We start from the raw sequence: 13261 nt of genomic DNA on the forward strand, positions 1-13261 counted from the left end.
GAGTTTTTGGGTTTTCGGGTTTCCTCAAAATAAAATAATGCAAACTAAGCTTAGTGACGCACACTACCATCAAACAAGCGAGTCTGCATGTTTTTAGCTTGCAAGCCACCTTGCATCGCATTTCAAAAGTTAATTTTGAGTCAACTTTCGATTTTCCTCGCTGCGAGGTCTGCGAGCTCTGCGAGGTTTGCGGGTTTTTCGTTGAAGTCGAATTTAGGTTCGTTGCGCTGGTTTTGCGACTATATGTAATTTTCTGAAGGTGTACCGGCTTCACTGCATTCATGAAGTTACCATAAGGGAACGGTCTAATCACTCTATGAATTAGTATTATGCCCGCAAACTCAAAACCCGCAAACCCGCAACCCGCATGCGAGGTCCGGTGTGGGGCGGCCATTACTCTGTCTCAGTTGGCCGGATAATCATAGCCCGATGATCGGCTCGCCGCCTCCCTAAGTACATACACCCGGTGAAATGCAAAGCAAACACTTTAGTTTCCTCCTTTGGCGATATAATCTAATGTGCCTTGTTTATGTCGTTCACCAGGTATTATACGTGCGTGGCCGTGCAACAGTATTGATTTACATGCGTATCTACATCGTTCGTAAACAGACGGTTATCCAGAAACACTGCTCCTTCGTCGAATATCAATATATTACATTACAATACACTCCAGCTCCCGATTTACGATACATCAGAGGTCAGCAGGGCGCGGAAAGCACGAGGGCGTGAGTCAGCTCGCTGGCAGCCTTCATTTGGCGGCGCGGGACAGCGGCGGCGACTTGCTGGCGTCCCGGCGTTCCGTTTTCACCTTCTTCATAGTTCCGGGGTCGAGGCAGTGGGGCATGACTCCTGCCGAGCACAGGGACGCCCGTCACAGGGAAGAAAACCTTGGAGCCGGGAGGTGACACGTCTGTCGTCCGAGGGGAGGGGGGAGGGGGCGTGCCCGGCGGCTGGAAGTTGAGCGTGACACGGCCTCAGAAAGTGGGCTTCACATTTTGTTTGAGTCATACCGAACGCCCTAGCCAATGTTTGTCCGGTAGCGTGGCAATGGCGTGCGTTGGTGTCGTAGTTGCGAATTATCGTCTGTACGGTCGCGTATCCGCAAACGCTTTCATGAACAAAGTCGTTTGAAGCAGGAACAAATGGTTTCATATTGCACGGCGCGCGGCGGTTATCGTGAGGCCGGTCTGCATCGGCGCAAGCCGTTCGCGCTATGCAGTAATGTGAACGGAGTTTTGCATTCCTTTACAGTCACGATTCCTGACGCAATGCAGTTCAATTAACGAGTCGGTGACCCGCGGACCACCAGGCCGATTACCCACTGCCCCCAGTCCCTCGAGCAACTGCATGGAATAGCTGGCGAGTGATGGGCTCCGCCCTTCAGCAGCATTTAACAATGCAAATCAAGGTTACTGGGGAGCAAAAGTGCACTCAGTTATAAACTCGGACTATAGCCAACACTTCACCGGGAGAACTATCAATCCGTGCCGCTTTCAGCAATGTTAATTGCATGATAAATATCACGTGAATAGTGCACGAAGGCCAGAGCTGCACTCAGTGGCCTCGCCTTGAACACCATTGAAGTACAGGTCAATGGAAATACTATTTAGCGCTTTTAAACTGCATAACAATGCTTCGAAATGCCAGCAGGCATGACAAATGGGACTATTGTTTCGATGGTATTCGCCTGATTGGCCATGAAATGCTTGACTGACTCTCCTTGACCCTGCATATGAGGAAACGCATGGACTCCGTGTTTGAGGTATAACGTCTTGCTAAAGCCGCGCTCACCAACCGCGCTGGCCGCTGAGACGTGTGCCACTAACCCGACATTGGGACACGGTACGTGCGCAACCCTGACGTCACAACCACCACTGTCTCACAAGCCCGACCCGACATCGGGGCTCTGCTGTTCCATAAAACTTACATTGTGGTATTGCTTTCTATTCGAAAATGCATTGTTGGCGTTTTTTCTGCAGACAACATCGCTCACCAGACGACTACATAAATACACTCACCGGACCAACGGATATTCAAACTAGACAGCTCATGGGACCACTGACCGACCACGGGTCACTGACAGACCACGGACTGGCCACGGATCACTAACAGACCACGGATCACTCACGGACCACTGAGAGGCTACGGACAGACCACCGACCACGGAGCACGGACCACAGACCAGTCACGGACCACTGACAGACCACGGACCGCGCCCATTGGATCACTGACCGACCACGGGTCACTAACAGACCAAGGACCACGAACAGACAACGGACCACTCACCGACCACGTTGTTGTCTCCTCCGGCCGGTATGAAGAAGCTCTGGACGCCGCACGTGCTGCAGAAGCTGTGCCGCGCGGTGCCGGCGCCGAATGTACTCAGGTGACCGTGACCCTGCACCAGCCGAAACTGATCGGCCGGCACGGGGAAGTAGCGAGCCTGCCGCTTGGAGCACGACTCGCAGCTGCCGACAGGGCGGGGGAGGGAGGTCAGAGGGGGGGGGGGGGCGCTGCAGAGCCGAGGGAAGGGAACGACATACGCAGCATTGGTAGCCGAGCTGGATTTGTTGAACTTCGAAGGGAAATCTTTGGCGAATGGTGACACATGTGCAGTACAAGCTCAATTTGCTTGTCTACTATGAAATAAAAAAGCTGTACTGGAGAATATATTTTGTAGAATATCCTAAAATTTATGTGGAAGAACTGATCTCGCACAAAGCACGCCTATTCTGCAGGTTTTTACCCTCATGGATGAGAGGCTGTGGGCCTACGGTCAATTAGGACAAGAAAGCTATACATACGAGGGCTAACAAATGACTTTTCCGCAATAATGTTGCAGGATGTTTCATTATGAACAATCAAGTCCACGAGTTATGAGTTTATTTTCGGCTAAATGACTGTGACTGGTGACCTCACCTACACTCGACGGCAGTGACCTGGGCCGGCGCGATGACCTCGTACCGCACCTGGCCGCAATGGCAGCCTCCTTTGTGCCTCCTCTTACCCTCCGCATCCATCAACTATAGGTCAAAGCATACATATTGCATGGGCGTCAAATGACACGTAACAACAGTCTATCGCTTATTATCCTCAGTGGCATTTGGTCCTTTCGTATAACAGAAGTATAAAACTCAGCATGCAATTGCACACTGCACCGATAGTAGTGAATGGTCTTGCATGTAATGAGTCATTCTATGCCTTTGTGCATGGTCTTTACACACAGTAGCTCAACACATGCGACGGTACTTGTCTCGCATTTAACTTGAGTAATTCGATGATTTAGGGGTACGTTTCGCCATTGTGTATAAAAGCAATATCCATAAAAGAGACGAGACATTCAATTAGCAAGATTTTAGCACTGCCTTTTATGGCAGCCATAAAAATACCTACGTCCTACATGTTTGAAAAACTTTGCTCTAATAATGAATCCTTTTTAAATCGGTACTTGACATATCGTCATAGCTGCAATGCTGCAGAAATTATTTGCACAATTCACAGACCACTGTGAATTGTGCAGTGTACACAGTGTCACAGTCCCACGTTCAGTCGGCCAACGCACCTACGCTAATCAGAAACAGTCTCTATGTTTCTCATATGCATATGCACAAGCGCATTGAGCACTGGAACGATTTCTGAGAAATGTTGGAGTAGCGTGACGTCCAGCATTCGACGCCATTGCGAAGCTACACGAGGGAGTCATGCAACGGTCCTGACGTGTGTGTGTGTGTGTGTGTGTGCAGGTTGGACATTGTCACACACAGGCTTAACCTTTATGATTCCGGCAGGGCCTATTTTAACATGTTAACTGGGGGGGCAAATGCCCCCGCACTCAACAGAATTGCCCCCCTAGTCGTCGAGATTTGCCCACTATAAAAATAGGCATAAAGGCACAGGGTAACAAACATACTACGTAACTACTGTGACTTGTTTTGCAATGGATGTCAAATGAGTCAGTCTGTAAGTAATGACCAGTGGTGTATCTAAGGGTGGGTCATATGGGTCATGACCCCCCACCCTCTTGGGGCCCGGGGACACCACAGGCCTGCCAGGGGCACCACCGGCCTGTCAGGGGCACCACAGGCCTGTTGGGAGCACCACAGACCTGCCAGGGGCCCCACCGGCCTCGCAGGGGCACCACCTTGGGCCTGTCAGGGGTACCACCACAGGCCCGCCAGGGGCACCATAGGCCTGCCAGAGGCACCATAGGCCTAGCAAGGGCGCCACGGACCTGTCAGGGGCACCAGAGGCCTAGTATGGACACCACATGCCGGGCAGGGACACCACCGGCCTCGCAGGGACTGGGACACCTTGGGCCTGTTAGTGGCACCACGTGCCTGTCGGGGACACTCCAGGCTTGTCAGGAGCACCACAGTCCTGTCAGGGCCCAGGGGCACCACCGGCCTCACGTGGACACCACCGGCCTCGCAAAGGCATCATGGGCCTGTCAGGGGCACCACGGGCCTGTCGTTGGAACTTCAGGCTTGTCAGGGGCACCACAGTTCTTCCAGATGCACCGGCGGCCTAGCAACATGGCACCATTTTTGGCCGAGGTCGCGATTCGGCGTATGTCGCCTCGCATTAGCCGCGCGTTTGCAGTCTTTTCGTGGTTTCAAACGTTCAAACATGGGATATGATGTTGCTCCCATGCATTATGGTGGGTGTCAAGATCACCGGAAGGTCAGGTCAGATCATTTACCTATGATGACCTCGGTTCACATTTTCGAGTTTTATATGTTTCTAGGCTAGTTTTTGGAGCTGAATTCGAATTAAGCAACCATTTGACCATTTACGAAGTAGTTTTGGTGCCTTCGTAACATGTTACGAAGCTGTCAGAGGCGGTTGCCACCTACTACGAATACCCGGCAAAACCCTTACTGGTTGACCTGACCTGACCTGACCTGGCCTAAATGCATGAAGACATCATCTATGATCATAACTAACATAATATTCGTGATCAGCACCCCGAAAAACCATAGCAGCCACTCTTTACGACGCTCTAACAGGTCCCGATTTTCCCGACTTTTGGGTCAATGACCTGACCTGGAAGGTCAACCGATGACCTAGGACCTTAAAATTGGGTATAATCGGCTTCCTTTCATCACGGGCAACACGGTCGTTTTTTCCGCGAAGCTCTAGCTCGATCAGGGGCGAAAGGGCAAGGGGGAGGGTCCAACGGACCCCCCCCCTATACGCTCGCTACTGGAAACACCAATACGGGCGAGGGTTAATGGATTATTAAAGACAATTTTCCAGGTTGCCCCCCCCCCCCAGTCAAATTCCCTTAAAATAGGCTCTGGATTCCGGTAACTGCATTTCATAAAATTATTAAATTTACATACATTGCTTTTTTACTTAAACACACAAGTCGCCAAAGAAATACTTCCTGCAGAATATGGTGGTGTGGTCATGGTTGTGTTGTGATAACACATCAATCATGTTTTCCTATTTGGACTTTGAGTGTTTACGATATAAGGCACAACAGGGCCTAATAGCGGTCCGAGCCAGTCCGCACAGGCCATGGCCGCAGCGACCCTGAGCAAACGCCATAGGGCCACACCCATGCATAATAAGGTCACATGTGTATCGGCGCTGATCACTGCGCCAAGTGGGACCAATATGCGTGGTTCAAAGCGCCTTAGGTACAGACATGTGCATGGATCCGAGTGATGGATCTATGATCTCAGTGGATCTCAAAGCAAACTGCAGATTAGGATCTATGATTCCACTGGACCTGGCGTAAATTTCCTGGATCTATGATCTCCTAGGATCTAACGATAAACCAAGAACATGGATCTATGACCTGAGTGGATCCCACCTGCACAGCATTTGAATTTTGAAACCAGGTTTCCAAATGTTTCTATGTTAATAAGTGACACAAAACTATGGATTATGACGTGCAATCACGTAAAATATCATTGAGACAGAACGTTTGTGAGTTGCAACAATTTTTTGTATTTCTGTGTTGACAAAAAAAAAAATACGTGAGAATTTATTATCTCACTGGATCTCAAGCAAGGAATTAGACTCGAATATATTATCCCTACGGATCTCTCCATAAAGTAGAGAGCTAGATCTATGATCCCTTCGGATCCGAGATCAGGATCCGTGGGATCAGATCCCAGACCAATTTGCTCGGATCCATGCACATGTCTGCCTTGGTATATGTGTTCACTGCTCAAGCTATAGCCACCTCATCAGACTGGTGTTCGATTCACCCGTGATTGAATCGATTAGATGGAATCAAACAAAATTTCTTGAATTAAAAACGTTTGATTCACAGTCAGGATTGTTCGATTCACAAGCAATGATTGAATCGAATCCCTTTTATTCAATCAACCCCAGGGTTGATTGAATAAAAAAAATAACGATTCATGAACTTAGAAAAATAAAATAAAACATAGTGAACATAAGACGTTTTCACGACGGGCTATCCGGCGAGTGCACCCGAATTAACCAAATCTAAACCTAATCTTTTTACAGCAAACATCTTTATTTTATGAATTTATTTCAGTGTTTTAACCCTCGCCGGACCTATTGGTTTTCTACATACGCGCCGGCCGAGGGGGGGGGGGGCGGGTACGACCCCCCTCGCCGTTTCGCCCCTGGTGGAGCTAGCGCGTCGCAGAAAAAACGAGCGTGTGCGCCGTTACGAGACGCAGAGATTGGTACCCGATTTTAAGGTCCTAGGTCAACCGGTGACCTCTGAGGTCAGGTCAAGTGCCCCAAGGTACGGTTCAGTTTTTGGTGAATAACTTCGCAACAAACGGCCGCAGAGCGCCGATTTTGGCAGCATCGTGTTCGCCTCGCCCAGGCGCGTCGAATGATATACTTTTTGTCCGGGTCAGGTCAACTTTGGGTGTTGACCTCAGGTCAAGGTCAGGTCAGCACCCCCAGGTCACGAAGCTGGTCGAAAGAGGTCAAGTCGCATATCATTCGATTCGGCAGGCCTTCCTGAGTCCAACGGTGGCTTTCCCGACTCGCTAGCTCAATTTGATCAAGAGTTATTGACGAAAAACTAATATGACCTTGATGACGTCATAAATGACGTCACGCAAGGTCAACATTGCAAAAGTGGCACATTTAACCTTGCAAGGAGTGCATCAAATCACGATTCTGTGTGCTCGAGATAGTTGGAGATCGTTCCCGGCGCCAAAATAGCAGTTTTCATTTTTCCCCATTGACTTATAATGGTGAGGTCACGAAAATGACCTGACCTCATATGACCTTTAGGAAAAATCCGAGATATACAAGTTGTGGGACTCATAATGGATACTAGATCCTGCAAGTTTCATTTCCCTGTGACATCTCCTCTGGCAGTGAGGGCGTTGCGAAGTTGCGACATCTGAAGACCGTGCAGAGGTTCACTTATGACGTCATAGGTCAGTGACCTGACCTGACCCAAAAATGCGGTTGGTGTCAAAAGATCCGGCTTGGATCAAAGGTGAGGTATGTCAAGTTTCAGCTCTCTATTGCCAGCGTGTTCGGAGCTATCGCGAAAAAACCCTATGGGGGGGGGCGGCACCCGCCCCCCCCCCCCCCTCGGCCGGCGAGGGTTAATCGATGATACTCTCTGATAATATGACAAAGCAGGCATATAAGCAAATAGTGCAACCCTAGCTGATAGCTACTAAGAGACATACTGAACCTGATTTAACCAAATCTGCACCTGATCTGCACCAGATGTGCACCAAATGTGTACCAGATGGCCATCGTGAAAATGGCTATAGTTCACTATCAACAATACACCTATGCAATGCAACAATTCAGATGTAAAAATGCATTTCAGATGTAAAAATGCATTGTGTAAAAATAATGGCCAAAATATTGGTTAATGGTTAAAGTTTTTTAATGAAATTGAAAAAAGAATCACTCAAGAACTTTTTGGCCGAATCAAACGTGAATCGTTCCTTTTTTTTTGTTTTTGATTCTCTGGATCGTAAGGAATCGATTCACCAAATTGTTAATATAAATAACATATTTTTAAAAATATACTTGTTACTTTGTTGTTGGTTGTCTCCGCTACCTCTCATATCAAAAAACTAACTATAAGGATGATTGACCGTGACACGTTAATACAAGTGTCGCGAGACTCGTCGGAAACATCGCTGATTCGTCCGGTAAGCCATTCCATAGTTTCACTCAGTTTGGGCAACAGCGCGTCTATATTTAAGTAAAAGTGCAGGCGGCAGGTATCGTAGCTTTTATGATATTAATGCAAAGGTCATGTTTAAGTAAAAACTATCAATACTTAGGCATGATCACACTTCGGGTAATGCCCGCCGCCATATAAGTCACATTAACCCTCGCCGGCACAGAACATTTTGCGTCGGCGACGGCACAAGGGGGGGGGGGCTAGTACAACCCCCCCTCGCGTTTGGCCCCTGATCGAGCTAGAGCTTCGCGGAAAAACGAGCATGTTGCCCGTCACGAGAGGAAGCCGATGATATCCAATTTTAACCCTATTAGTGGCAGGCTCCTGGCTACCCCTATTAGTGGCAGGGGGCGGGGGGGCTGTTTACGGCCCCCCCCTTGATATCTCGAGATCTAACGGGCCGATTTTCAAAATTCAAACGGTATTCGATTTCGCTCAACGAGATCTACATTTCTAAAAAAAAAATGTCAATAGGGGGTAGAGGGGGGTAAAAACGGGCAAATTGCAGATACATTTTAGACTGTTTATCACGGCCAGGTTTCTGAACCAATCTTAACGCAACTTTTGCCGATCGATAGAGAATGAACCAGGAATTCACATGGATCCTAAAAATATGCATTTTCAAAAATCATAGGCGGATACAGATCATTGAGATTGGGGGTACACAAAAAGTATAGTAAATAAGGTTTATGTTGGTACTGTTTCTAAAAAGGGTGGCAATGGTCTTGTTATGTTACAATTTTCTTATGAGAGAACGACTAAAATTGTATTGGTCATGCATAGGCGGTGTCAGGGCACCTATGTTGGGAGGTAAAAAAATAACCCCCCTTTTTGGACGTCTGGATCCGCCTATTATAGCAAAAACGTGTCAAAAGAGGATGCACAATAACTTTGTATATGTTATCACATGCCTTTCATTCACTGTTCGTAAAACTGGTGCAGCATCGTGATCTTCGCCCAAATGACTCGCTTCACGAATAGGACCCCCCAATTCCCAGTGCTCTGGAGCCGCCCCTGGTAAAGTTATGAACTTGAAATTTTCAGGGAATGTGTCCAATTTAGTTTTAGGAAAAGTCAGAAAATTTCAGCATCGTAGCTTCAGCGGTTTCGGAGATATTCCCGAAAAACCTGAGGGGTGGATAAAAACTTTACTACATGAGTAGTAAAGTAATCTTGGATAAAAACAACCCCCCTGCCACTAATAGGGTTAAGGTCCTAGGTCATCGGGTGACCTTCCAGGTCAGGTCAATGACCCGAAAATCGGGAAAGTCGGGACCTGTTAGAAAGTCGCAAAGCGTGGCTGCTAAGGGGTTTTCCGGGGTGCTGATCACGAATATCGTGTTAGTTTTGATCAGAGATGATGTCTTTAAGCATTTAGACCAGGTCGAGTCAGGTCAGGTCAGGTCAACCGGTAGGGGTCGTGACGGGTATTCGTAATACCTGTCATCCGCCTCTGACAGCTTCGTAACATGTTACGAAGGCACCAAAACTACTTCGTAAATGTTCAAATGGTTGCCAAATTCGAATTCAGCTAAAAAACTAGCCTAGAAACATGTAAAACTCGAAAAAGTGAACCGAGGTCACCAAAGGTCAATGACCTGACCTGACCTTCAGGTGACCTTGGCATTCACCCTAATGCATGGGAGCAACATCAAATCACATGTTTGAGCGTTTGAAACCACGAAAAGCTTGCAAACGCGCGGGTAATGCGAGCCGACATACGCCGAATCGCGATTCCGGCCAAACATGGTCTCGAAAAGTAGGTCACAGGTCAAAGGTCATTAGGGTCAGGGTCATGAACATTTCAGGGTAGGTGTAAAATTGAATAACGCGAGGGTACTGAAAGTTTCGTCGCGATCGGCCGCTTTTTACGCGAGTTATTCGCGAAAAACCGAGGGGGGGGGGTCCGTTCGACCCCCCCCCCCACCCCTATACGGGGGGCGAGGGTTAATACTCGGCACCGGTAAAATACTCGGTACAGTGTTCAATACATCCTTCATCACACACGATTAAAACTCTCACCTGGAATATGTTGTACTGCATACTGCCGGTGTGATTGCCGACTCTGCTGACTCGGACTGTGCTCGCTGGTGTGAGCCTGACTCTGACTCGGTGGGTGCTGACTCCGACTCTCCGGTCGGCTCCGCACGCGTCCCGTCTGTCGGCTCGTATGATCTCGCCGCAGCCGGAGAGAACCTTCAACCGCTCACCGGAGAAGGTGGCGCCCCTAGCGGTCAGACGGACAACTAGTCGAAGGTGCCGGCTGTTTGCGGTCACGCCGGTTAGTTAGTAGAGGTGGCAAAATGTGGACCCGGGGACCCGGTCCAAAGAACCAGTCTGGACCCATATGGGTCCAGACCGGTTCCTGGAAATTTTCTGACGGGTCCAACCGGGTCCTACCATAAACTATACATCTTGCACACTACATACACATTATTCCAAAATATGAAGTGAATGAAGTGAAAGTTTCTTTGCACACAGTAGCTCATGAGTATTCCCAGTGGGAAACAGGCTGTTTTACAACAACAGGCGACGATTTACAACAAGCCAACGCATAACTTGGCATCAATTTTCTCCCATTGACTTATAATGGGGGGGGGTCACAAAATTGACCTGACCTTAGGTCACCGATATCAAAATTCCGAGATAGTTATTTATTTAAATTATGTACATATTGTTGCCCTTATCAATCGCTGAGAGTTTCAAAGAGGTCGGTCGCTCGATGTAGCATATGGAAGACGTTGAAACTTTGTATGAGGTGAGGTCACTTGATGTGACCTGATGACCTGACCTTAAGTGACCTTGGTCTACAATTTTTACATGTGCAGAAAAGATGCATGATAAGGTGTGCCAAAAACAGCCGCCGTTTTTTAGATGTTCGCGAAAAACCACAGGGAGGGTTCAAATATTCCCCCCACCCCCACCCCCAGCAGGGCGCGGGATAATATCCTTGGCATTCAGTAGGTACCATCGTATTTCCTGAATCTTCTACTTGCGATTGAATGGCAAAACTGCCTCCACCCTCCCGAGCTGCTATGTGCTTGTGTAGGAGGGCATCGAGGGCAGAGAAGTGTTGTCAGCGCGTCTTGTAGAATGTAGATTTCAGAATCTGCTCGGCTGGCTCCACTTCGTAGACGACGGAAGTTAGCAATACGTAAATTGTGCTACCTGTCCTGCGGCCGGCTCCAGCGCTTGATAATCTCTTCTGCAGATACTGGCTCCGCTCCTTCCACAACCAGCGCGTCCGCAATGTTGTTCCACAAATTCGCCCTTTTCACCGCTTCCTTATAATATTTATCTTTTTTATTATAAAGTCATGGATATTTTCCAACCAATGAAATTAATTTATAATTTGAAAAGGCCATGAGACATGTGAAATACAAAAACAGAAATGTAGCTATCACTCCGTTTGAGATGCAAATGTTTTGAAATAAAAATGAAACGCCGTCAAATTTACGCTTGAATTTTATATTCTCGTGAAAAATCGCGAGACTATTAGGGCACCGTTGGTTAAATTGGTCCTGTAGCGCTGAAACATAACATTATTTCCCTCGTGCCTTAATTTCATATCACAAACGGTGGCTATCCGGCAAGGCAAAAGTTGAGATGATTTCAACTTTTTGCCGGACCGGAAAATCTGGCTCTCCGGCCTGCCGGACCGGTCAAAAGAAGTTGCCAGATTTGCCGGTTCACACCAGTTTTCAATTTTCCGGCACGGAATTGGCCATTTTTCCGGCCCGGCAGACGGAATTTTGCCGGTCCGGAATCCGGTGTGAACCCGGCATTACATGATGCAACTAATGATGCCTACAAGAAGTTTGTATTAATTGACTTTTGGGTAACGGGTCCAACTGGTTCCGATTCCAACTAAGACCGGGTCCGACTGGTTCCAGAAATGTCCAGCCGGGTCTGGTTCGAGTCTGGTTCCCAAAATTTTCATCTTTTGCCACCTCTATTAGTTAGTCATGCTCTAATTAGTTGGAACTGAGTGTGGTCGGTTAAGTGGCTGCAGTATATGGGCGACATGCTGCTGACCTTCATAGCTCACGATAATGCTTCTGAGTTTGAGTTCGGTCATTTGCGGTGGTAGGTGACTAACGATTCCTATAGTCTGGCAAACCTATAAAAGAATAGAGTTTAATAGCTTGAATCACTTTGCGCTTTTTTGATCATTGCAAATTTGTGGTTCGGAGAAGACTTGCCTGGAAAGCTGTGGGAGAAATATCATCGGATATATTATGGAGATTGGAGGCAATACGGGGTGCTTCAAACAAGTGCCACGATTTGAACATCTCCCGTTTCCTAACTAACTATTAACTATATGACCTACATACACCATTAAATACTTCCAACTTTGTGCCAATATTATGACATTTTATGTGGCAGAATTACAAGTTCCTATATAGGCAGAATATTTTTAACACTGTACTTGCAACATTCGAGGTCCATCTTGCCACCTACCTACGGACTCCGGCGACTGTGGTGCCACCTGAGCAATGCATCCTAATTCACCTGCATGACAGGGTAGAATAGCGTAAAGCTATGCCTATCTATGCTATGGTGGTGGTAGCCTAGTGGCTAAGAAGCAGAGACCATTCAAAACAAAAATGAACTTACAGTTTGTGTGGTCATCGGGTGAGAAAAATCGCTGAAAGCTTATACCTACAAAAAAAAAAAAAACGCACTAAATGGGGCATTATAGGTAAAAGTACAAGGTCGTAGCTGGCGTACAAAGTCAAACGGCGTAAGACAATTTTCTTGCACCAAGCATTTCCGCGTTAGCCGCGTTAAATCCACTTTTTAGTAACTACATAAGTACCTTTACTGCATATAGGTACCTGTGCTTTTTATCAAACTGCAAAAACCTCCTTTTGAGAACTTTATTTGCACTTTGTGCTACCGAACGTTTTCAACTCTATCATCCCTTGATTCGTCACCCTTTCGTAGTTCGTGCTTGATTTACTTGAAGTTAATAGTTACAAAATAGTGTTTGATAGCCTTTCATAGTGTTGTGACTTTGGATATTATGGTTGAGCTGAATATCATGTTATCGAGGAAAAAGGATCCATCCTTCCACAATCCACAATTAACCTTCTTTGGCAATTT

At 47.4% G+C, this 13261-nt stretch overlaps 1 protein-coding gene across 3 annotated transcripts; it reads right to left on the reverse strand.

Moving 5' to 3' along the window:
- Positions 1–632: 632 nt before the first annotated feature.
- On the reverse strand, positions 633–11933 carry LOC122375699 (centromere protein V-like). 3 transcript variants are annotated; one of them, XM_043355192.1, is made up of 5 exons: positions 11324–11933; positions 10178–10382; positions 2920–3023; positions 2287–2468; positions 633–849 (listed from the first exon to the last, which is right to left on the reverse strand). In XM_043355192.1, exons 2-5 carry the CDS (start codon positions 10196–10198, stop codon positions 749–751), a joined length of 408 nt encoding a protein of 135 aa, XP_043211127.1. In that variant the 5' UTR covers positions 10199–10382; positions 11324–11933; the 3' UTR covers positions 633–748. The 3 variants fall into 3 exon arrangements, with proteins under 3 accessions (XP_043211127.1, XP_043211125.1, XP_043211126.1); XM_043355190.1 differs by having other exon boundaries at positions 11124–11933; XM_043355191.1 differs by lacking the exon at positions 11324–11933 and having other exon boundaries at positions 10178–10412.
- Positions 11934–13261: the final 1328 nt, after the last annotated feature.

This window comes from Amphibalanus amphitrite, unplaced genomic scaffold, assembly GCF_019059575.1.
Source record: "Amphibalanus amphitrite isolate SeventyFive unplaced genomic scaffold, NRLGWU_Aamphi_draft 001899F_arrow, whole genome shotgun sequence".
Taxonomy (NCBI): domain Eukaryota; kingdom Metazoa; phylum Arthropoda; class Thecostraca; order Balanomorpha; family Balanidae; genus Amphibalanus; species Amphibalanus amphitrite.